The sequence below is a fragment of the Mustelus asterias genome, chromosome 21 (genome assembly GCF_964213995.1).
Source record: "Mustelus asterias chromosome 21, sMusAst1.hap1.1, whole genome shotgun sequence".
Taxonomy (NCBI): domain Eukaryota; kingdom Metazoa; phylum Chordata; class Chondrichthyes; order Carcharhiniformes; family Triakidae; genus Mustelus; species Mustelus asterias.
This window is the reverse complement of record NC_135821.1, coordinates 9,205,446-9,231,530: the sequence shown is the minus strand read 5'-3', so window position 1 is coordinate 9,231,530 and position 26,085 is coordinate 9,205,446. Positions and strand designations below refer to the sequence as shown.

Below are 26,085 nucleotides of genomic sequence, written 5' to 3'. Positions count from 1 at the left end.
TTCAATCGTTACCTGGCCAGTCCCAACTTCAGCGGAAGCGGATTAGTCGGATGGGGCAGATTCCTGTGATTCTATTGGTCTGCCAGGTTGTCAATCAATAATTAGGGGGTACTTCCGGTGCATATTGTTACATTGTGGCCGTGTTGGGAAATTAACAACAATGTAATTCGGCAGGGGATTGATCCTGGGGTTGAAACATAAAGGTTCATTTTCAATCATATTAACCTAAGTAGCTTTTTGTTTGCGTTCTAAAATCTAAATCCGTCTTTGAGATTAAGAAATAAGGAAGGGACGTAGACGATTTCCTTGTGTTTGTATGGTAAGTTCTACACACCCTGATCCTAGAATACTCTTTAGTTTTGTTGCCATTTCTCTAATATTTACAGTCAGTTTATCCCCACTATCACCCTCTGCTCACAGCAGATCGTGTAAATAGAGAATTATTTCAGGTGTGCAAATGTTTGTCACTTACAGCAAGTGAAAGAAATCTACTTCTTGTTGCATTATCATTCTCTGTCCAGCATTGGCAAGCCTTGTTCAATTCAGGTAAGCAAGCTTGAGTTTACAGGGATGTATTTGTAATTCTTAATACACTGCATCTGCTGTTCAAGATGCAGCCGTGTCTACTTTGGGGAGATCAAGCACAGATTGTGCGATCGCTTGCTGACAGCGTTTTTTAATTTATACAGCAGCTTCTAATGTTATGAAACATCCCAAGATAAAACAGAATTTGAACCCCAAAGAGATATTGTGACAAATATGTAAAATCTTGGTCAAAGAGGTAGGTTTAAAGGAGGAGGGAGGTGGAGGGATGTGTGGAGATAATTAGAGCTTAGAATCTAGGCAGCTGAAAGCTCAACAAATATTTAAAAACCAGGGGGAACAAGAGGCCCAAATCAGAGTGGTGCAGAGCTATTTGAGGGTTATAGCGCTAGAAGAAATTACAAAGTTAGAGAAGACTTTTACCAGGGTGGGATTTTAAAAACTGGAATGTTGCTGGACTGGGTAATAGAAGAATGGGATTTGATGTGCAGGAGTGTTCTGGATGAGTACAAGTTTACAGAAAGTGGAAGAAAGGATGGTTAGGAGTGTGTTGGAATAGTCCAGTCTGGGGTAACAAAGGCAGGGATGAGGGTTTCAGCAGCAGATAAGCTGATATGGGTAGAGTCAAGTAATATTACTTAAGTGGAAATAGTTGATGGACAGGAATGATATACCCTTTTGCCTTCCACTCATCAATCCTTTTGTCATTTAAATCACAGAATTGTTGCAGTTCAGAAGGAGGCCATTTGGCCCAATGCGTCTGCACTGGCTCTCCCAATGAGCAATTCCCTTAGTGCCATTCCACTGCCTTCTCCCAGTAACCCTGCATATTGTTCATTTTCAGATAATCTAATTCCTATTTGAATCTGCATCTAGCACACACTCAGTGCATCCCAGACCTTAACCAATTACTTCAGCTCTGTGCCCTATTGTTCTCGATCCTTTCACAATTGGGGATAGTTTCTCTGTATCTGCTCTATCCTGACCTCTTTGATTTTGAATACTTCTACCAAATCTCCTCTCAACCGTCTTTTCTCCAAGGAAAATTGTCCCAACATCATCTCATCCCTGGAACTGTTCCTGTGAATCTTTTCTGCACTCCACCCTATCACAGTTCTTATCCTTTTGTTCTGTGTTTAACTGCACCACTCTTCCCTACTTGCTATGTACTTTTCAAAAAAAAAGAATTTAGCTTCCAGTTCCAATGAAAGGTTATTTACAAGGGCTAGGGACCTTTGTCACTTTTCTTTGGCCAGCTGCACATTTACTGTTTATCACAGAACAAGGCCTTGTGTGGTCGCTTTCAGGCTGCTGCATGTTTGTCCAACTGCACAGCTTGGTAGGAGCATTGGTCATTGGCCTGAAACGTTTAACTAGTTGTTGTCTGACTTCATAGAATCCCGTAAGAAGTTTAACAACACCAGGTTAAAGTCCAACAGGTTTATTTGGTAGCAAAAGCCACACAAGCTTTCGGAGCTCTTAGCCCCTTCTTCAGGTGAGTGGGAATTCTGTTCACAAACAGAGCTTATAAAGACACAGACTCAATTTACATGAATAATGGTTGGAATGCAAATACTTACAACTAATCAAGTCTTTAAGAGACGAAACAATGTGAGTGGAGAGAGCATCAAGACAGGCTAAAAAGATGTGTATTGTCTCCAGACAAGACAGCCAGTGAAACTCTGCAGGTCCACGCAACTGTGGGAGTTACAAATAGTGTGACATGAACCCAATATCCCGGTTGAGGCCGTCCTCGTGTGTGCGGAACTTGGCTATCAGTTTCTGCTCAGCGACTCTGCGCTGTCGTGTGTCGCGAAGGCCGCCTTGGAGAACGCTTACCCGAATATCAGAGGCCGAATGCCCGTGACCGCTTAGATAGAATCCCTACAGTGCAGAAAGAGGCCATTCGGCCCATCAAATCTGCACTGACCACAATCCCACCCAGGCCGTATCCCAATCACCCCATGCATTTAGCCTAGCATGTCCTCCTGACACTAAGGGGCAATTAAGCATAGCCAATCCACCTAACCCGCACATCTTTGTACTGCGGGAGGAAACCGGAGCACCCAGAGGAAACCCACACAAACACAGGGAGAACATGCAAACTCCACACAGACAGTGACCCAAGCTGGGAATCGAACCTGGGTCCCTGGCGCTGTGAGGCAGCAGTGCTAACCACTGTGCCACCGTGCCGCCTGTCTGAGCTGTACCCTCTGGTTTGGAAATCCCACCCCTCATCGGTTCATGAGTCTCTCTTATTTCTTGGTGGCCAGAATTAGATGCATCATTCAAGTTGCGGCCTGACCAAACCAGGTCAGGGGTGGTTTTATGTTTGTTGTGAAATGTAGATTTAGTGATAAAGATTTACAGTTGACTTGCTGAAAGTTTTTGTTAAATTTGCAGTATTCTGGCTGACACTTTGACACCCAAGTGGCTTTGACTCTTGCTCTTTTAGGTGATCTCATAGAAACTTATAAAATTCTAACAGGGTAGATTCAGAAAGAATGTTCCCAATGGTGGGGGAATCCAGTACTAGGGGTCATAGTTTGAGGATAAGGGGGAAACCTTTTTGAACTGAGGCGAGGAGAAATTTCTTCACCCCCAGGATGGTGAATATGTGGAATTCACTACCACAGAATGTGGTTGAGGCCAAAACGTTGTCTGATTTCAAGAAGAAATTAGCTATAGCTCTTGGGGCTAAAGGGATCAAATGATATGGGGGAAGGGGGGGAATCAGGATATTGAATTCGATGAACAGCCATGATCAAAATGAATAGTGGAGCAGGCTCAAAGTGCCGAATGGCCTCCTGTTGCTTCTAGTTTCTATGTGAGTTGTCAGGCTTTGTAAAATTTCAGTTAAATTCAGAATCGGGAAACAGTGCAGTCACAGGAGTTGCTGTGACGTAGGAGCTCTGTTGGTTAACTGGAAAGGTTTTGTAATATATTTGTGGTTTCATGTTTGTTGTGAAATATACATTTTGTGATAAAGATTTACAGTTGTCTTGCAACCAGTTAACTTTTCTAATATGCATAACTAAGAGCTACTGTCCATTTAAAGGGATGGCTTCATCATGGTTAAGTATGAATCTGCAACAGTTCAGACAAAAGGAGCTAGGTCCAGCTCCGAAGCTGTGCTGAGTTAGCCAACTGTAAGGAGTCTAACAACACCAGGTTAAAGTCCAACGGGTTTATTTGGTAGCAAATGCCTCTAGCTTTCGGAGCGCTGCTCCTTCGTCAGGTGAGTGGAAGATCTGAGTTAGCCAAACCAGAACATGGGAAGTTACAATTGGTTTCCAGGTTTTGGAGGAGTGAATAAGCTGAGCTTTCTGCACCAGACTGCTGGATAGTAACTCTAGGACAGAAGTGCTTGCCTGGGGTTGCTGGATGAAAATTGAGTTTTTCAGTTGCCTGAGAGAGACAGTAACGCTGGCACAGATTTTGGTTTTGAAGTTCTAACTTGATTCTGATGCCTAAGCAGCTTTCTGGGGGAGAGTGTTTGGAATTTCCAATCCATGTGTTTCCTGATTGGCCTCGTTCTCATTTTAAGGTCTAACACAGAAGCACAACTCTCCAGATGCTAATGGCAGCACAGTGGTTAGCACTGCTACCTCACAGCGCCAGGGACCCGGTTCGATTCCCGGCTTGGGTCACTGTCTGTGTGGAGTCTACACGTCCTCCTCGTGTCTGCATGAGTTTACTCCGGGTGCTCAGGTTTCCTCCCACAGTCCAAAAGAAGTGTTGGTTAGACATATTGGCCATGCTAAATTCTCCCTCAGTGTAGCCGAACAGATGCCGGAGTGTGGCAACTAGGGGATTTTCACAGCAACTTCATTGCAGTGTTAATGTAGGCCTACTTGTGACACAAATAAATAAAATTTTAAACCCTTAAAAAATTTGAAACACGCAGCAGGTCAGGCAGAACTGAGAGAGAGAAATAAAAACAGAATAAATAAGTTGATGATCTTTCATCAGAGAATGTATCCTAATTAGGTTCTCTGGCCTTGGTGTACCTGTCCCTAGGTGATGGGCCAGGCTGCTCTTTCATTCTAGTAGGCAGAAGTGCTAACCACTGTGCTACCGTGCCATGTCTTCTTGCAGTGAAGGCCAGTATACAATCTGCCTTCCTAAGGCTGTAGCTGTATGCTTACTTTCAGTGATTTGTGAACTAGGATACCTAGGTCCTTTTGTATATTGACATTTCCCAATCTATCACCACTGATATAATATTCTGCCTTTCTGCTTCTCCATCCAAAGTAAATAACCAAAGTAAAATAAATGGGCGGCACGGTAGCACAGTGGTTAGCACTGCTGCTTCACAGCTCCAGGGACCTGGGTTCGATGCCCGGCTTGGGTCACTGTCTGTGTGGAGTTTGCACATTCTGCTAAAGTGCAAAGGCACATAATGCTAAAGTGCAAAGGGACTTGGGAGTCCTAGTCCAGGATTCTCTAAAGGTAAACTTGCAGGTTGAGTCCGTAATTAAGAAAGCAAATGTAATGTTGTCATTTATCTCAAGAGGCTTGGAATACAAAAGCAGGGATGTACTTCTGAGGCTTTATAAAGCACTGGTTAGGCCCCATTTGGAGTACTGTGAGCAATTTTGGGCCCCACACCTCAGGAAGGACATACTGGCACTGGAGCGGGTCCAGCGGAGATTCACACGGATGATCCCAGGAATGGTAGGCCTGACATACGATGAACGTCTGAGGATCGTGGGATTATATTCATTGGAGTTTAGGAGGTTGAGGGGAGATCTGATAGAAACTTACAAGATAATGAACGGCTTAGATAGGATGGACGTAGGGAAGTTGTTTCCATTAACAGGGGAGACTAGGACGCGGGGGCACAGCCTTAGAATAAAAGGGAGTCACTTTAGAACAGAGATGAGGAGAAATTTCTTCAGCCAGAGAGTGGTGGGTCTGTGGAATTCATTGCCACAGAGGGCTGTGGAGGCCGAGACGTTGAGCGTCTTCAAGACAGAAATTGATAAATTCTTGATTTCTCGAGGAATTAAGGGCTATGGGGAGAGAGCGGGTAAATGGAGTTGAAATCAACCATGATTGAATGGTGGAGTGGACTCGATGGGCCGAATGGCCTTACTTCCGCTCCTATGTCTTATGGTCTTATGGTGTCTGCGTGGGTTTCCTCCGGGTGCTCCGGTTTCCTCCCACAGTCCAAAGATGTGCGGGTTAGGTTGATTGGCCATGCTAAAATTGCCCCTTAGTGTTATGAGATGCGTAGGTTAGAGGGATTAATGGGTAAATATGTAGGGATATGGGGGTAGGGCCTGGGTGGGATTGTGGTCGGTGCAGACTCGATGGGCCGAATGGCCTCTTTCTGTACTGTAGGGTTTCTATGAACATTAAATTTATCCACATAATACTGCATCGGCCATGTAATTGACCACTCGCTCAACTTGTCTAAATAACTTTGAAACCTCATAACATTCTCTGCAATATTCACATTCCCACCAAGTTCCATGTCATCAACAAACTTGCAAATACTATTTTTGGTTTCCTCATCCAAATCTTTGATGTACATTCTGAGTAGCTGGGCCCCAAGTCCCGAGTCGCTGCCTGCCATTTTGAAAAAGACCCATTTACTCCTACTCTCTGCTAACTAATTCTCGATCCATGCCAATATATTGCCCCCAGTCCTATGCACTATAATGCACATTAACCTCTTTTATATGGGACTTTTATAAAAATATTACTGAAAATCCAAATACACCACCTGGTTCGCCCTTATCTCTTCTAATTATGTCCTCAAAATCCATGCTGACTTTGTCTAATGCGCTGTTCATATTTTCTAAGGGTCCTGTTATCATATCCTTTATAATACTCTAGCATTTCCCCTATTACTGATTCTGGGCTAACCAGTCTGTAATTCCCTGCTTGGGTAAGTCTTCTCTTCTGGCTGCTCACGTTTGCTTTTAAGTTATCGGCTAAAATGACCTAAGTAGATTTCTGTCCACCAAAGATGTTGCATTGGAGTTTCAAAGAATGAGAGGTGATTTTATTGAGACATTTAGGATTCTCAGGGGGCTTGACAGGGTAGATACTGAGAGGTTGTTTTCCCCTTGTCTAGGACCAAAAGCAGGATAAAGGGTACGGGGAAAAGGCAGGGAAGTGGAGTTGCGATGAGATGGAGATGAGTCATGATCATATAGAATGGTGGAGTGGGCTCGAAGGGCTGAATTGCCTACTCTTGCTCCTAATTCCTATGTTCCTATTACCTCAAAGTAAGGGGTCACCTATTCAAGCCAGAGATGAGGAGGAATTTCTTCTCCAATGGTGGTGAATCCATGAAATTCTTAGCTGGACCCTACGTGCCTGAGGTTATGTGTGTGTGTGGATCATGTCCCCAGTTTTGAATTTGAAGCACTGTTAATTAACAGCTAAGATATCCCAATACATTGTTTTGAACTGAGTCAAGGGGGAAGAGAAGGAGTTGGGAGACAGTCAGTTGAATTTGACACACAAGCAAAATACTGTGGATGCTAGAAATCTGAAATAAAAACAGAAATTGCTGGAAATACTCATCAGGTCCAGCAGAACTCTGCTGAAAGCTCACAGACTTGAAACGTTAACTGGTTATCTTTCCACGTATGCTGCCAGACCTGATTCAATTTGAATTTGTTTAATTAGAAATTGGAGGATCTCCTGAGTTATTGGAGAATCCTTTTTAGAACAACTATAAGACCATAAGACATAGGAGCGGAAGTAAGGCCATTCGGCCCATCGAGTCCACTCCACCATTCAATCATGGTTGATTTCAACTCCATTTACCCGCTCTCTCCCCATAGCCCTTAATTCCTCGAGAAATCAAGAATTTATCAATTTCTGTCTTGAAGACGCTCAACGTCTCGGCCTCCACAGCCCTCTGTGGCAATGAATTCCACAGACCTACCACTCTCTGGCTGAAGAAATTTCTCCTCATCTCTGTTCTAAAGTGATTCCCTTTTATTCTAAGGCTGTGCCCCCGCGTCCTAGTCTCCCCTGCTAATGGAAACAACTTCCCTACGTCCATCCTATCTAAGCCGTTCATTATCTTGTAAGTTTCTATTAGATCTCCCCTCAACCTCCTAAACTCCAATGAATATAATCCCACGATCCTCAGACGTTCATCGTATGTCAGGCCTACCATTCCTGGGATCATCCGTGTGAATCTCTGCTGGACCCGCTCCAGTGCCAGTATGTGCTTCCTGAGGTGTGGGGCCCAAAATTGCTCATAGTACTCCAAATGGGGCCTAACCAGTGCTTTATAAAGCCTCAGAAGTACATCCCTGCTTTTGTATTCCAAGCCTCTTGAGATAAATGACAACATTACATTTGCTTTCTTAATTACGGACTCAACCTGCAAGTTTACCTTTAGAGAATCCTGGACTAGGACTCCCAAGTCCCTTTGCACTTTAGCATTATGAATTTTGTCACCGTTTAGAAAATAGTCCATGCCTCTATTCTTTTTTCCAAAGTGCAACACCTCGCACTTACCCACGTTGAATTTCATCAGCCACTTCTTGGACCACTCTCCTAAACTGTCTAAATCTTTCTGCAGCCTCCCCACCTCCTCAATACTACCTGCCCCTCCACCTATCTTTGTATCATCGGCAAACTTGGCCAGAATGCCCCCAGTCCCGTCATCTAGATCGTTAATATATAAAGAGAACAGCTGTGGCCCCAACACTGAACCCTGCGGGACACCACTTGTCACCGGTTGCCATTCTGAGAAAGAACCTTTTATCCCAACTCTCTGCCTTCTGTCTGACAGCCAATCGTCAATCCATGTTAGTACCTTGCCTCGAATACCATGGGCCCTTATTTTACTCAGCAGTCTCCCGTGAGGCACCTTGTCAAAGGCCTTTTGGAAGTCAAGATAGATAACATCCATTGGCTCTCCTTGGTCTAACCTATTTGTTATCTCTTCAAAGAACTCTAACAGGTTTGTCAGGCACGACCTCCCCTTGCTAAATCCATGCTGACTTGTCCTAATCCGACCCTGCACTTCCAAGAATTTAGAAATCTCATCCTTAACGATGGATTCTAGAATTTTGCCAACAACTGAGGTTAGGCTAATTGGCCTATAATTTTCCATCTTTTTTCTTGTTCCCTTCTTGAACAGTGGGGTTACAACAGCGATTTTTCCAATCCTCTGGGACTTTCCCTGACTCCAGTGACTTTTGAAAGATCATAACTAACGCCTCCACTATTTCTTCAGCTATCTCCTTTAGAACCTCTAGGATGTAGCCCATCTGGGCCCGGAGATTTATCAATTTTCAGACCTGTTTGTCAGGTACCTGAATAGGTCAGAACTGTTTGACAATATCAAAGCAACTGAGAGTCATTTTAAAAGGATCAACTAGATTGATATTCCTGAAAGACCATTTACTATTTGTATTATTAGCTGGTTCTGAACAATTAAATCAGCGTTGTGGGTGAGTATTACACTGTTTTACTAATGATATTGCCTGCTTTTATTTTGTTCCAGTTGCTAGATTCACAGGAAGATGACAGAATATAAATTGGTGGTGGTAGGAGCTGGTGGTGTTGGGAAAAGTGCTCTGACTATTCAGCTGATACAGAACCACTTTGTAGATGAATATGATCCAACCATAGAGGTAAGACAAAAAGAAATTTTTTTTTAAAACTCTACCTTGGGGGCAAGTGGAATCTAGGCAATGAATGACTGACTGAGGAGCTGCCACATACAGATGGGGAAATGAATCATGTATTTAGCTTTAATATTTACTGTAATGTTTACCTTTCATCCCTAAAGAGCAGGTAGAGTAATACTGAAGATGGGTAATAAGTTATGTCATTAAGCACTCTTTTTCTCTCTCTCTCTCTTTCAACCTTTTCGCAGCCTGAGGGTGCATAGGTGAGACTTTTGTCTGCATCTGTAGCTAATTATTCCTGGAACAAGTCACCAGGGGCTTGAGCAGCACAATACCACATCAAGCATGGTCACAAACACACAAGTTAGTGTGGCCAATCCACCCGACCTGCATGTCTTTGGATTGTGGGAAGAAACTGGAGCACCTGGCAAAAAAATACACAGACACTGGGAGAATGTGCAAACTCCACCCGGACAGACACCCAGGCCGGAATTAAACCCAAGTCCCCGATGCTATGAGGCAGCAGTGCTAACCACTGAACCATCGTGCCACCCATTTAACATTCTAACCGCTATTGGTGGGCTGAATTTTTATTTAGTGATTTTTAATTTGGTTGCTTCAATTGATACTGATGGGCCAAACAAATATTCTGATTTTCTGCTGGACCTTTTTTAAAACATAAGCAGTGATTCATAGCTCGTGGCCAATCAGCTATTGCTTAAGAATTGGTTCAGGGCTTGATTAAAAATGGGAAATGAAGGAAGCATCTAAGATGCTTATGTTATAATAAGTGTTGAACTTACAATTAAAGTTAAATGGGAGACACACAGATGGGTCAAACATGAGTAATGCAATAATTTCTCCAGTATTTGTTATTGTTTATGTATGAGCTGGAGATTACATTTAAAATGCAGTCTGTAATGACTGGTGGCCCTGTCTTAATATTATTTACAAGAGGTGCACTCTTCATTGAAGCTTAATTACTGGTACACTCAATGGTTTGAAAGAAATGATCTAATGTGCAACTTGCAACCCTGAAAACATTAACTAGTGAAACTTACAGAATTTGTATCTTTGTCCCATGATGGAAGCGACTGCAATTAGTTTGCCAAGTGAGCAAATGAGAATATTTATTACTAAGACCACATAAGCTTTCAGCCCCCTGCTGATGCTAGTATCTATTTCTAGCCAAAACTGATGTCATTTGAGTTGCACTGAATATTCTCTGCATGCCGCACTGCTTGGGAAATTGTGCTCTGATAGTTGAACTGGTTAAGTCAGGGTAGTTAATCTTGTGTTTGAACCCGAAGGGCCTGTATTGCGCTGTAATGTTCTATGATTCCGATGAGTTATTTGTGCAGGGTGAATGTAGGGGTGCGATGGCAGAGTCAATACTCTGGGGAGATAGACAAGTAGACAGCAAGAAAATGGATGTTTAGTTCATCGATGACAACAAGTTTGCATTTATATAACACTTTTTAACATAAAATGCTATGTATCATTTCTAGACATGTAAGGAAAATAGACGTTCAGCCAAGAGAGAAAAGTTCAGGAGGGAGACCAAATTTTAGTCAGATAAATATTTTAACAAAACTCCTTAAGATTGAAGAGGGAAGTCGAGAGGCAGAAGGGGTTTAGGGATGCAAGTTCAAACATAGGATTTCGGTAGCTATAAGTATGGCTGTCAATGTTGTGGTGAAACAGGTGGGTGAGGTTCACAAGAAATAGTTGTAAATCGTAAAATAAATAGGCTTTTTGACTTAACCTATCTAATCTAATATTGATTGTTGACAATTTCTAGTTGAATCACAAACCCTGGGAGTTTGATTTCTCATTGTGTAAGAATATTTCTATTGCTAAATGTTCTAAATCTCTTGTGTTTAATCTTGTACTTATAGAACATAGAACATTACAGCGCAGAACAGGCCCTTCGGCCCACGATGTTGCACCGACCAGTTTAAAAAAAAAAAAACTGTGACCCTCCAACCTAAACCAATTTCTTTTCGTCCATGAACCTATCTACGGATCTCTTAAACGCCCCCAAACTAGGCGCATTTACTACTGATGCTGGCAGGGCATTCCAATCCCTCACCACCCTCTGGGTAAAGAACCTACCCCTGACATTGGTTCTATAACTACCCCCCCTCAATTTAAAGCCATGCCCCCTCGTGCTGGATTTCTCCATCAGAGGAAAAAGGCTATCACTATCCACCCTATCTAAACCTCTAATCATCTTATATGTTTCAATAAGATCCCCTCTTAGCCGCCGCCTTTCCAGCGAAAACAATCCCAAATCCCTCAGCCTCTCCTCATAGGATCTCCCCTCCATACCAGGCAACATCCTGGTAAACCTCCTCTGCACCCTCTCCAAAGCCTCCACATCCTTCCTGTAATGTGGGGACCAGAACTGCTCACAGTACTCCAAGTGCGGCCGCACCAGAGTTGTGTACAGTTGCAACATAACGCTACGACTCCTAAATTCAATCCCCCTACCAATAAACGCCAAGACACCATATGCCTTCTTAACAACCTTATCTACTTGATTCCCAACTTTCAGGGATCTATGCACACATACACCTAGATCCCTCTGCTCCTCCACACTATTCAAAGTCCTCCCGTTAGCCCTATACTCAACACATCTGTTATTCCTACCAAAGTGAATTACCTCACACTTCTCCGCATTAAACTCCATCCGCCACCTCTCGGCCCAACTTTGCAACCTGTCTAAGTCTTCCTGCAAACTACGACACCCTTCCTCACTGTCTACCACACCACCGACTTTGGTGTCATCAGCAAATTTGCTAATCCACCCAACTATACCCTCATCCAGATCATTAATAAATATTACAAACAGCAGTGGCCCCAAAACAGATCCCTGAGGTACACCACTTGTAACCGCACTCCATGATGAATATTTACTATCAACCACCACCCTCTGTTTCCTATCCGCTAGCCAATTCCTGATCCTCTTTCTAGATATTTCTAGATATTTCAATTAATAGGATTACTAGTAAGGAATCAGTGTTGAGGAGTTTGTAGGGCTGGAGGAGTTTATGGAGATAGCAAGAAGTAATGAAGATAAGAATTTTAAAATTGAGGAATGCAATAATTGCAGGGTGGGTAAGATACAACAAGCTTTGCAAATCGCTAAATTACAATTTTAAAAACATTTTGTGGTGTCGTACCCAGATGCTGGGAGTTTGATCTTACCTGGGAGAAGATGTTTCCCAACAAGAGCAGGCAGCTTCTTAACAACAAGCCCGAGTGGCACTGAGAAAGATCTAGTACTCTGACACCTGCACAACTTTAGTCTGGGAATGGACATAACATGGAAATAACTGGGGAAGAAATTTCATGAAAGGGATCCTGGAAAATGTTTGAAAATTTCAAACACAAAAGAGACTCCAGTTGAGATGGTCAAAATTGTGGACTTCTTTCTAACTCCTCTCAACAATTTTGATTGGTTTTGTTTAGCTTGGGCGCTATTAATTGGGCAAGGTGAGGCAAATGGGAGTCAGATAGTGGTAAGAAATATAATTATGCTTGATTACACCTTTGTTTTAATTCTTCCCTTGTATAGGATTCCTACAGGAAACAGGTGGTTATTGATGGGGAAACATGTTTATTAGATATTCTGGACACAGCGGGTCAAGAGGAGTACAGTGCTATGAGGGATCAATACATGCGAACAGGCGAGGGCTTTCTCTGCGTCTTTGCTATCAATAATACCAAATCCTTCGAGGATGTCCATCTGTATAGGTTAGTATTTTATGTAAGATTCAGAAAAGAAGAAAATTGACACCAGATTTGTATCTTCAACCCAAACACAACCAAGAAATACATTGTTTTGTAAAGCGCACAACAAAAGGTTGGGGAATATTGAAGTTTAAACTCTTTTTTAGTCTTATGGTATTCCCTATTCTTAAGATTAACTCTGTCATTTGTTGAAGTACACACTTGACTATCAAGTAAATTTGAGTCAAAGTTCCCATTTTCAGTAGTGGGGAAAAATAAACTTTTTATTCAAGGTTCACATAGATGAACATTTTGCAAAGGATTTCAAACTTTGGAACAAAGAGAATGAAAAAAATTACTCCCAAAACAACTTTTATTAGGGGTGGGCTAAATGGAACTGAACTTGTTCTGATTGGAGAAACTGTGAAAAACATAGAGCGGGATTTTCCGGCCACGCTCACCCCGAAACCAGAAAATCCCGCTCGAGGTCAACAGACCTTTCCATGGTGCACCCTCCCAGCCCACCACCCCCCCCACCACCCTCCCAGCCCACCACAATTCCCGTGGCGTGCGGGACGGGACAATTCGCCTCATAATCTAGGAATATAGGAACACTCAGTGAGATCATGGTTGATTTGCAACCTATTTCCATATACCCATGTTTGCCCTATATCCTTACTACTTTTTATTAACAAATGTCTGTCAATATCATTTAAATTTATAAGTGAACAAACATCAATTGCTATTTGTGGAAGACAAACGACTACCATTCATTATATGTAAACGTTTTTCCTACTTTCATTCATGAACAGTCTGGCTTTAATTTATTTGACTACTCCCCAACCAGCAGATCCTTTCTAAGGTGTAGTGCTCAGAATTGCTCATATTACTCATGGTAAGTTATTACAAACCCAGGGCTTTGTAAAGCTTAAATATTACTTCTACTTGCTGTACTCTGAAAAATCCTGATCTAGAGGACCCAAGTGGGGGCTGTGACCTGCACATGAGTCATGGGAATTTTGCAAACGGGACGTCAGATATCCTGTTTTTAAAAAAAAAAACCTGGGATGTTCTGTGGTCCTTTTCAAAACATCACGAGATGTTTTGTGATCCAAGTGGGATGTTCTGTTCACAGTGGTTAGCACTGCTGCCTCACAGCGTCAGGGACCCGGGTTCAATTCTGGCCTCAGGTCGCTGTCTGTGTGTGGAGTTTGCACATTCTCCCCGTGTCTGCGTGGGTTTCCTCCAGGTGCTCCGGTTTCCTCCCATAGTCCAAAGAGGTACGGGTTAGGTTGATTGGCCATGCTAAATTGACCTAATGTCACTGGATTAGCAGGGTAAATGTGGGGGGTTAGGGGAATAGGGCCCGGTGGGATGTGGTTGGTGCAGACTTGTTGGGCTGAATGGTCCCCTTCTGCATTGTGGGGATTCTATGGATTCAACGATAGTGCGCATTTTGTAGAAAGCGGTATGACAACGAGAATCTCTCGACTCACACGATGACATAGCCAGCATGAGGAGGAAAAGCTTAAAATTGCCTGATGCAATTCAAGTTTGGTGCACTTTATGAAAGGAAAAGATAAGGTGTATGTTTAAATGTACAGTAAATCCCATTTAGATTGCAACTGTAGTGCAGCTTGCCTGGTCACTGGGTTAAGAGGGGTGTCGATTTTGTAAAAGTGGGCCATCGAGGGGGGAGAAAAAAGATTGAAAACCACTGATCTCGATGTAAAGACCTTTTTGTGTAGGCTGTTGATGACATTTGATCTAAGGATCCACTGCTTTCAGCTTTTCACCATGTTGAAAATATTCTGTTCTATCCGTTTGGGGCCAAAATGTATGCTGTTTTCCTTACTTGAAATCTTATTAAACACAGTTTTCCCTATTCATTTAATCTCAATAGCTTGTAATTTTATGCTCCCATCTATGTTGCTTGAATTGTCATTATCTCTGTCATCAGTAAATTTGGATATGTTGCTTTCTATTCCATTATCTAAAACATAAACATGGGAATAGTTAAGGCCCAAACACAGATCTTTGTGAGAAAATTACCTGCCTGTTGGGGGTGGCACGGTAGCACAGTGGTTAGCACTGCTGCTTCACAGCTCCAGGGTCCCGGGTTCGATTCCCGGCTCGGGTCACTGTCTGTGTGGAGTTTGCACATTCTCCTCGTGTCTGCATGGGTTTCCTCCAGGTGCTCCGGTTTCCTCCCACAGTCCAAAGATGTGCGGGTTAGGTTGATTGGCCAGGTCTAATTGCCCCTTAGAGTCCTGAGATGCGTAGGTTAGAGGGATTAGTGGGTAAATAAGTGGGGGTAGGGCCTGGGTGGGATTGTGGTCGGTGCAGACTCGATGGGCCGAATGGCCTCCTTCTGCACTGTAGGGTTTCTATGATTTCTATGTTATCCCAACACTGAGTCTATCCATTCCGCCCATTGGGAAAAGTTTCATTGAGGTATCTGTAATGCTCGCATCTTTTTAAAATCCTGATTATTTGTCATTCTTTATTGCCATTATTTTCTTCATTACAGGTAGTTTGCTTGAATGGCCTAAGGTATTCAAAATGCTACAAAGCACATTGACGGAAGTAGATTTACTTTTAAACTCAAAGCGTAATTGTACACAAAGCATAAAGAGACTATAGATTGGTGGAAATATTTTTGATGTGGAGATGCCGGCGTTGGACTGGGGTAAACACAGTAAGAAGTCTTACAACACCAGGTTTAAGTCCAACAGGTTTATTTGGTAGCACAAGCCACTAGCTTTTGAAGCGCTGTTCCTTCATCCCACTCACCTGATGAAGGAGCAGCGCTTCAAAAGCTAGTGGCTTGTGCTACCAAATAAACCTGTTGGACTTTAACCTGGTGTTGTGAGACTTCTTACTGGAAATATTTTTCCCAGAGTCTGCAACAGGTGCTCATCAAACAACCTTGCTTTTTATCCACCACTCATTTGGACATCTGAAATAGAGTATACAAAAGCCCATTTTCCCCCCTCAATTTGCTCTTTAGTTCCTTACTCCCTTTCTTATGAGGTGCAGATTGTTGTTAGAGTATGGTACCACAGATCCCTGTCCTGTCTGCAGTTGCTCACCCAAAGAAATATTGTGTAAGCCCTGACAGTGATTGTGCTCAGACTATTTAATCATGGAAACATGGACCAACTCAATTCTCTCCTCAGTGTCCATCCACAAAGACATGTACTTTTTATGCTGCAGTAGAGAGGAAAAAAGATTTCCCCCATCAATTTTGTGGTGCCAAGGCCAATTGTAGCACTGCAATTATTTTCTAGCTCAGCACAGGCTAGGGATCAACCTGGGAATTTTCTTGTGTCTGGGTCTGAACTGCATTGGGGTTGCCAACTAAGCCATTGCAGGATCTAGTGTTTGTTGCTTTTCTTGAGTGATAAAACATACTTGTGCAAGTGATTGTAAAATATATGGTTTATAGTGATAAAAAGTAAAGCTGCCATAGGCTCCTCAAAGGGGAGAGAGTTAACTGGTAGTTATTTAACCTGAGGCTCACCGCACCTTTGTCGAGGGGCAAGGTTCAGAAGGCAGGCTTTCATGAATAACCTCAGCCGGTATGGGAATTGAAGCCGTGCTGTTGGTGCCACTCTGCATCATGAACCAGATGTCCAGCCAACTGAACTAACACGCCCCTGGTTTATAGTAATATGGTACTGATTAACCTATATTTTGGTGTATTTGCTCCAAATGTACTTGAAAAGAGGAAGCATCCAGTAGCTGTTTTATTAACTGTTAGTTTAATAAACCGAATGCAAAAAAATTCCATAAACTTACCTTTTATCTTCTACAGAGAGCAAATTAATCGAGTGAAAGACTCCGATGATGTTCCCATGGTATTGGTTGGAAATAAGTGTGACCTGCCATCACGGACAGTGGACACAAAGCAAGCACAGGAACTAGCAAAAAGTTATGGAATCCCATTCATAGAAACTTCAGCCAAAACAAGACAGGTACAAAGCCATTTTTGTGTGAGGGTGGGAGTAGGTGGGTGCATTCAAATTAGGAACAGGAGTAGGCCATTTGGCCCCTTGAGCCTGCTCTGCCATTCAATAAGATCGTGGCTGGTCTGATTGTAACTTCAATCCCATATTCCTGCCCATGCCCGATAACCTTTCACTCCCTTGGTAAACAAGAACCTATACAGCTGTTTTAAAAATATTCAAAGACTCTGCTTCCACTGCCTTTTAGGAGGAGAGTTCCAGAGACTCACCACCCTTAGAAGAAAATTCTCATCTCTGTCTTAAGTGAATGGCTCCTTATTTTTAAACAGTAACCCCTAGTTCTAGATTCTTTGACAAGAGGAAACATCTTCTCCACATCCACCTTGTCAGTACCCCTCAGGAAATGTTTTAATCAAGTTACCTCTTATACTCTTCTAAACTGTAGTGGATACAAACCTAATCTCTCCAATCTTTTCTCCTAAGGCAGCCCACCAATTCCTGATATTAGTCTAGTAAACTTTCTCTGAACTGCTTCTAATGCATTTACATCTTTCCTTAAGTAAGGAGATAGCCATGATGTGGAGTTGCCGGCGTTGGACGAGGGTAGGCACAGTAAGTAGTCTCATAACAGCAGGTTAAAGTGCTATCAAATAAACCTGTTGGACTTTAACCTTGTGTTGTGAGACTACTTTCTGTCAGTAAGGAGACTCATCCTGTACACACTACTCCACACTATGCCAATGCCCTGTACAACTGAAGCAAAACCTCCCTACTTTCGTAATCAATTACATTCACAATAAATGACAACATTCTATTAGAACATAGAAAAGCTACAGCACAAACAGGCCCTTCGGCCCACAAGTTGCGTCGAACAATTTCCTTACCTTCTCGGCTTATCTATAACCCTCTATCTTACTAACCTCCATGAACCTATCCAAAAGTCTCTTAAAAGACTCAATCGAATCCGCTTCCACCACCACTACCGGCAGCCGATTCCACGCACCCACCACCCTCTGAGTGAAAAACTTACCCCTAACATCGCCTCTATACCTACTCCCCAGCACCCTAAACCTGTGGCCTCTCGTGACAACCATTTCAGCCCCGGGTAAAAGCCTCTGAGAATCCACTCTATCAATACCTCTCAACATCTTAGACACTTCTATCAGGTCACCCCCTCATCCTTTGCCTCTCCAAGGAGAATAGACCTAGCTCTCTCAACCTATCCTCTTAAGGCATACCACTTAATCCCAGCAACATCCTCGTAAATCTCCTCTGCACCCGTTCTATGGCTTCCACATTCTTTTTGTAATGAGGTGACGAGAACTGGGCACAGTACTCCAGGTGGGGTCTGACCAGGGTCCTATACAGCTGCAGCATTATCTCCCGATTTCTAAACTCGATTCCTCTATTGATGAAGGCCAGTATTCCATACGCCTTCTTAACCACAGCCTCTACCTGCGACGCCACTTTGAGCGTCCTATGAACCCGGACCCCAAGATCCCTCTGTTGTTCCACACTGCCAAGTGTCTTACCCTTAATATTATATTCTTCCATCCTATTCGACCTGCCAAAATGAACCACCACACACTTATCTGAAACCATAGAAACCCTACAGTGCAGAAGGAGGCCATTCGGCCCATCGAGTCTGCACCGACCACAATCCCACCCAGGCCCTACCCCCACATATTTACCTGCTAATCCCTCTAACCTACACATCCCAGGACTCTAAGGGGCAATTTTTAACCTGGCCAATCAACCTAACCCGCACATCTTTGGACCTATCTGGGTTGAAGTCCATCTGCCACTTCTCCGCCCAGTCTTGCATCTTATCTATGTCTCGTTGCAACTGCTGACATCCCTCTACACTATCCACAACACCTCCAACCTTTGTGTCATCAGCAAACTTGCCAACCCATCCTTCCACTTCCTCATCCAGGTCGTTTATAAAAATCACAAAGAGCAAGGGTCCCAGAACAGATCCCTGGGGCACCCCACTGGTGACTGACCTCCACTCTGAAAAAGACCCATCTACAACCACTCTTTGCCTTCTGTGGGCTAGCCAGTTCTGAATCCACAAAGCAACGTCCCCTTGTATCCCATGCCCCTTCACTTTCTCCATAAGCCTTGCATGGGGCACCTTATCAAACGCCTTACTGAAATCCATATAAACCACATCTACCGCTCTTCCCCCGTCTAAGTGTCTAGTCACGTCTTCAAAAAACTCAATCAGACTCGTAAGGCATGATCTGCCTCGGACAAAGCCGTGCTGGCTACTTCTGATCATACTATTCCTTTCCAAATGTTCACAAATCCTGCCTCTCGGGATCTTCTCCATCAACTTGCCTACCACTGAGGTTAGACTCACGGTCTATAATTTCCTGGGCTATCTCTTCTCCCTAGCTTTGCTAATTACGTGCTGTACCTGTATACCTTTTGTGATTCATGCAGTTGGACACCCAAATCCCTCTGCAATTTCTCACTATTTGAAGAAGCATTTTTATTCTCCCTGCCAATATGGACAATTTCACATTTTCCCACATTATACTCCAGTCCTTTTGTAGCCTCCTTACATTCTCTTCACAATTTACTTTCCTACCTATCTTTGTGTTATCAGCAAATTTAGCAACCATACTTTCATTCCCTTTTATGCAAATAGTTTACATAAATTGTAAAACGTTGTGGCTTGAGCACTGATCCCTATGGCATTTGTCACATCTTGCCGACCAGAAAAAGGCCCATTTATGCCAACTCTGTTCCCTGTTAGCTTGCCAATCTTCAATCCATGCTAATATGTAACCCCCTACACAATGAGCTTTTATATTGCGCAATAACCTCTAGTGTGGCATCTTATTAAATGTCTTCTGGAAATCGAAATATAATACATTCACCAGTTCCCCTTTATCCCAGCACGTGTCTTCAACAAAGAAACCCAATAAATTGATTAAATATGATTTCCCTTTCACAAAACCATGTTGACTCTTCCTGGTTGCCTTGAATTTTTTCCCAAGTGACCTGCTATAACATATTTAATAATGGCGTCTAACATTTGCTTTCTTTGTCCCTCCCTTTTTGAAAAAGGGAGTTACATTTGCTATCTAATGGAATGTTGCCTGAATCTATGGATTTTTGGGAAATTAAAACCAGTGCATCAACTATCTCATTAGCCATTTGTTTCAAGACCTTAGGGTGAAGTCCATCCAGACCAAGGGATATGCCATCTCACAGACACATTTGTTCAATGCCACTTCCCTGGTGAAAGTGTGTGTACAAGAAAAAAATCAAGTACTATGTCTATGGTCAATGATAAATATTTTCCTTCCTTTCTCCTGTGCTGGAGACCTTGATGCCACTGCATAACTTAAATTGTGCTGATGCTCCTCTGAATTGATAATTAGTAAATCTCCTGTAGCCATTCTTACATTTAGGTTTGACATCTGGTTTCCAGTAACCAAGTGCTTTAAAGTGACTGGTCCAGTTTTCCTGGAATCTTTTCTATTTGCTCCAACCAATACTTTTTAATTTTATGAGACCTGCAGTAGTGCTGCTGAGCTTCCATTGTGCAGGATTTGTACAGTTGGCTACAAAGTAAGTATCAAACTGATAGGAACTAAAATCGCCTGCTAAATCTGGTTTGACTCAATCAACTGAGAGGGACTTGAGCATCAAGAACTCAATGGCAATAGTGCAGTGTAAAAAGCACTACTTAAAAGAATGGCCATTTCTCTGCCCCTCACCTTGAACCTATGTCCCTTTGTGACTGACCCTTCAACGAAGGGCAACAGCTGCTCCTTATCCACTGTCCATTCAGCCCATTGAGTCGGCACCGACTCTCTGAAGAGCATTTTACCCCCATAACCCCGTACATTTACCATAGCTAATCCATATAACCTGCATATCTTTTGACTGTGGGAGGAAACCCACGTAGACATGGGGAGAACGTGCAAACTCCACACAGTCCTCTGTGGTAAAGAATTCCACAGATTCCGCAACCACTGAGTTTTCTGCTGGACCTGGCTTTGCATGGCGGTTTCCAGATGGCCTGGAGAGAACCTGCAGTGAGGCATTGCTAAACCATGGGGCTGCTTGTTATCTTCTCTTTGAGACATCACTCTAAATTAGCAGGTGATAGGAGCAGTTGTAGTTATCCAGGGGAAAGGGAGAAGATGGGAGCAGCAGTTGAGGTTATCAAGAGAAGAAAGATGAAGGATAGCAACACTTGAGGTTATCAAGTGGGGGCAGCAGCTGTGGTCTCAAGATGTCCGTTCACAGAACCAGACTAATGTCTCTGGCTTGCAGAGAAAGAATATATGTCTGGGGTGTCCTTTAAATTTGGCACCTGAATCTTCAGCCCCGAGAGATAATGGTTGGGCTATGAACCTTCTGCCTGCACCCCTGCATAACTGGCTGGATACCTCCACCATAAATATATAATTGGTGGACCACCACATCATTGCATGTGGCCAGCCAACCCACACACTTGCTGTCCAAGCATTCATATTCCAAAATTCTGGTTTACATTTTTCCACCTGTCTACCCATTCTGCTAATCTGCCTATATATCTTGTCTTTTATAATCATCCTTGCTGTTGCCAAACCTATTCCTTTTGTACTCAGCAAATGTCGCATTTCCTATACCCAAGTCCGCAATGAGGCAACCTTGGGTTTTGGTAACCCTGCTTATTGTCAGGTTACAGGTTCAAGCCCTGTTCCAGACTGCCCCAGACAAGATCAAATAACTGTTCCAGCCTCTGAACGTTAGGTTGACATTAAGCAGGATTGTGTCCAATTGAAGTAATTTCCTGCCACTGCTAATCCCTGCACTGTTTTATATCTTGCGGATCTCCTGGTCAGGAGGGGTAATGTATCATTTGCTGGATGTAAATAGGAACATAAGAACATAAGAAATAGGAGCAGGAGTAGGCCATCTAGCCCCTCGAGCCTGCCCCGCCATTCAATAAGATCATGGCTGATCTGACGTGGATCAGTACCACTTACCCGCCTGATCCCCATAACCCTTAATTCCCTTACCGATCAGGAATCCATCCATCCGCGCTTTAAACATATTCAGCGAGGTAGCCTCCACCACCTCAGTGGGCAGAGAATTCCAGAGATTCACCACCCTCTGGGAGAAGAAGTTCCTCCTCAACTCTGTCTTAAACCGACCCCCCTTTATTTTGAGGCTGTGTCCTCTAGTTTTAACTTCCTTACTAAGTGGAAAGAATCTCTCCGCCTCCACCCTATCCAGCCCCCGCATTATCTTATAAGTCTCCATAAGATCCCCCCTCATCCTTCTAAACTCCAACGAGTACAAACCCAATCTCCTCAGCCTCTCCTCATAATCCAAACCCCTCATCTCCGGTATCAACCTGGTGAACCTTCTCTGCACTCCCTCCAATGCCAATATATCCTTCCTCATATAAGGGGACCAATACTGCACACAGTATTCCAGCTGCGGCCTCACCAATGCCCTGTACAGGTGCATCAAGACATCCCTGCTTTTATATTCTATCCCCCTCGCAATATAGGCCAACATCCCATTTGCCTTCTTGATCACCTGTTGTACCTGCAGACTGGGCTTTTGCGTCTCATGCACAAGGACCCCCAGGTCCCTTTGCACGGTAGCATGTTTTAATTTGTTTCCATTGAGATAGTAATCCCATTTGTTATTATTTCCTCCAAAGTGTATAACCTCGCATTTCTCAACGTTATACTCCATTTGCCATATCCTCGCCCACTCACTCAGCCTGTAAAAGCAGTGGAAAAAGTGGCTATCCTCATGCTACTGGGCATGGAAGAAAATATACCCCAGTATTAACTACTATAGTTTGCCATTTTTAACCCTCCTTTAATCCAAGCAGTGGGCTGTGTATTTATATACTCAACTGTATTGTAACTAAGAACCTGTTTTGTAAGCCTTGTTTTGTTTCTTGTCCACCTCGTAATTCACATCCTTGCAATTCCAGGGCGTGGAAGACGCATTCTATACACTGGTGCGAGAAATTCGCAAATACAAAGAGAAGATCAGTAAAAATGGTAAAAAGAAGAAAAAGCCCTCCAAAAAAAAGTGCATAATTCTTTAATAATGTGCAAGACTTGTGATCCAAAACTCCAAAGACTGTATATCAGAGAAGGGAGAAAACAAATTGGAGCATAATATCTCCTCCCCACTGAAAGTGAACAAGTGCAGAAAAAAAACAGAAAACTAGAAATGTTGCGGTTTTTGCTTTTTAAACATCCAGGTTCTCATTAATGTTGCAATTTATTTACAGTATGAAACAAAAATATAACCTGTGTGGAACTATTCAGCTTTTGCAATGTCACATGGTGGTGAATATCTCAACACTGCCATTTTTAATTGGGACATTAAACATCTGTGAGAAAATCAGAACACTGGAATCCAAAGCCAACATAAAAAGCTGATCTTCCTAATTATATAGAAAACATGTACCCTGCCCCACTATCTTTGCAGATTCCAAACTTTTAACACAATGCAAGTTAAAAGATGGCTTAGACAGTTTCTACTATGGTCTGAAGGTCTTATTAAGAAAACAAACGTTAAGTAAACTCTTTGCACAATGCAGTGCATTAATTTCTTCTTTCAGAAGCAATCAGTGGCAGATAGTGAGCATTACATCATTTTAGTCTGCTGGTCTAAACACTCATTCTCTCCCATCCCATCATATTATTTAGCACCTGCTACCCCCCACAACAGATTCCACATAAACAAGCCTTGCATATTAATTGTGCTGATGCTATTGAGGGATATTAAATAGCTATGAAGTTTAATACAAATATGGTGAGAGCTAAATATCTTAGTTTTCATGGGTACGATTTGGATATCCAGTAATTTAAAAAGAAACTGCAGTCTGATTTCAATGCAGACAGGTAGTAGATGTGTAAGTATATGTGGCTGTTTTTATGTATTTGTGCCAAATTTGTGAGCTGATTCAAAATGTTCTGGAAGATGGCTGGCTAGAAGATGCAGAGTTGGACTTGGAACTCCAAAGGGCCCTAGACGTAGCTGATCTTCATTCCTGCTAATTGCCATTGAGCAAGATTCACAGATCTCCCACTTGGATCAGTCAGTAGAACGCTGCATCAAGGCATACTCCCTCCAAAAACACGGGAGATGTAGGTCCATTCAGCAACATTTCTTTCTACAGATGCACAGCAACTGAAAACTGTTCAAATTGCTGTTAATGATGGGTATAAAGTCTGAGACCTAAAATGTTCCTTCTTTTCAAAGGAGACATTATTATAGTGGGGGATAGCAATGGACAGTTCTACTTAAACATAGAGGACATATAAATGCTCAAATAACTGGTGAACAGCTTTTCGCATACCTTTAACCTCTACAAACGTAATAAAGCCATTTAAGATCAAACTGAACAAGATCCTTGTAAGAACATTCGACAAATGTTCCAATTTATTAATTCACTTTAACTTCACCCAAAAATAATCAATAACTTATTTAGTAAATGTAAGTGATGCTTCACGAGAAGAAATACCTAATCTTCATGACAAGTCGCAGTCTTTGATCTCTTTGACCATGTATCCGTGTGAGGTGGAGAGCCAAAGAACTGGGAACTCAGTTTTTTAGAAAGTACATAGTGGAGGTGGGGAAATCACTTCCGACTGTTTGGCTGAACTTTTCAATTTACCAAATAAATTCCCTTTTGTATAACTGCATAACTAGTAACTCAATGAAAATCTGCAATTGTTCTTCATCCTGAGCAAAAATATAGTTGCTGTAGCCAATGGGGTATCTATAAACTCCGATTGTAAAAGATGTGATGTTGTGTCTCCTCCATTTGTGCATTAAATAATAATTATTGTGCAACTCTGGTCATCCCCTCCATATCCACTATATTGTCTGTAACTTGTTACTTAGTGTATCAACCATGTGATTTGTTCCTCATTTAATCTACCAATGGGCATAATACACGTGTGACTGTAGAATAATCAATTTATTTCACAGGCATCTGATGACAAGTGGCAAAAGATATATTGGGTGAAATTTTCCTAAACAGAAGGTGGGTCTTGGGTGTGTGTGGGGACTTAACTAAATTCCCTAAAATTGAGCCTGCTCCCTCGGATCTGTCAGAAAATCAAGATAATTAAGAACTGTTTAAACCATACTCTGGGTTTAACAGCAAGGGCACCTGCTGCCTAACATCACAGGAAGGTCAACCAGGTGAGTGCTTAGCAGAAAAAAACTTGCACACTAAAATTGACAATGCTGATGAGGCTTTAATTGGTGAAACTGAAGAGCTCCAGCCAAGACCCAAGTGAGTGACTATTGTTCATAGCACCTCAACACTGAGAGAATGCTATTACTGCTTGACTGGTGATTTCCAACTTCTTGGAAGACATTTATCCAGCATTTCAGTCATCTTCAGCCACATGTACCTGCTCCCAGCCTTCAGAACAGTATAGGAGCAGCTTATGTAGCTCCACCTTGCAACTCTGATGAAGGAAGCAGGAGCAACATGATCCTCCACAGGGCAGAAAGAATAGATATTCAGATCCTGCTGGAAGGAAGGGGGGCCCGCAATACAAGGTATACAAGCAGAGGTTCCTTTCCCTCAACGTTTCAGAGCAGCAGTGCCTCAGATTCTCAAGGCAGGATGCTACTGATATCTTCAGCCTCCTGGAACAAGACCCCTTCTGAGTGCAGCATGTGGAAAGTGCCTGATAAGCTGTGTCACTGGAGAACCATTCCCCCAGCCTCACCTTCTGGGTCTCTGCCTCTTGCTGCAGTGTGGTATTTGTGTTTATAATGGCTTGTATGGAGAGGAGGCAATTACAACATATTTAGAAGGTGACTGTGAGACATGGGTGTGTGAGGGAAATAAGTGTGAGCATTGGCTGCTCAGATGGTGATGTAAGGTGCCTTTGAGGAGAGGACCCGAGGAGTGCTGTGCAGGAGACTGCTGGGGAAGAATGTGTGGGGCTCAGCCACTGGAAGTGTTATGCCATTCATACCCTTATGAGACCCTGGATTTTCTTGATGTACTCTCCAAATTCAGGAGATATTGCTGTTGACTTCCTCAGCCACTTCAATCTATGCCTGCTTGGTTTGAGAAACTGGCCTCTTCCTCCCTTCCTGCGGAGGTTCTAACCTCACTTCAGTTTCTCAGACCCCATAATAAGACCTCCAGGTAGGAGTGACACTCCAGAGCCTTCCTGTGGTTGTTGAAGCCTCAAAAATCCAGATGTTGGTAAGCC

General features: G+C 42.9%; 1 protein-coding gene across 2 annotated transcripts; it reads left to right on the top strand.

Annotated features, from left to right (window-relative positions):
* The first annotated feature begins 76 nt into the window (after nucleotides 1–76).
* Nucleotides 77–23,057, top strand: LOC144509080 (GTPase KRas-like). Of its 2 annotated transcripts, none has more exons than XM_078237414.1 (5): nucleotides 77–319; nucleotides 9,029–9,158; nucleotides 12,736–12,914; nucleotides 16,708–16,867; nucleotides 22,821–23,057. In XM_078237414.1, exons 2-5 carry the CDS (start codon nucleotides 9,048–9,050, stop codon nucleotides 22,935–22,937), a joined length of 567 nt encoding a protein of 188 aa, XP_078093540.1. In that variant the 5' UTR covers nucleotides 77–319; nucleotides 9,029–9,047; the 3' UTR covers nucleotides 22,938–23,057. The 2 variants fall into 2 exon arrangements, with proteins under 2 accessions (XP_078093540.1, XP_078093539.1); XM_078237413.1 differs by having other exon boundaries at nucleotides 141–546.
* The last annotated feature ends 3,028 nt before the right edge of the window (nucleotides 23,058–26,085 follow it).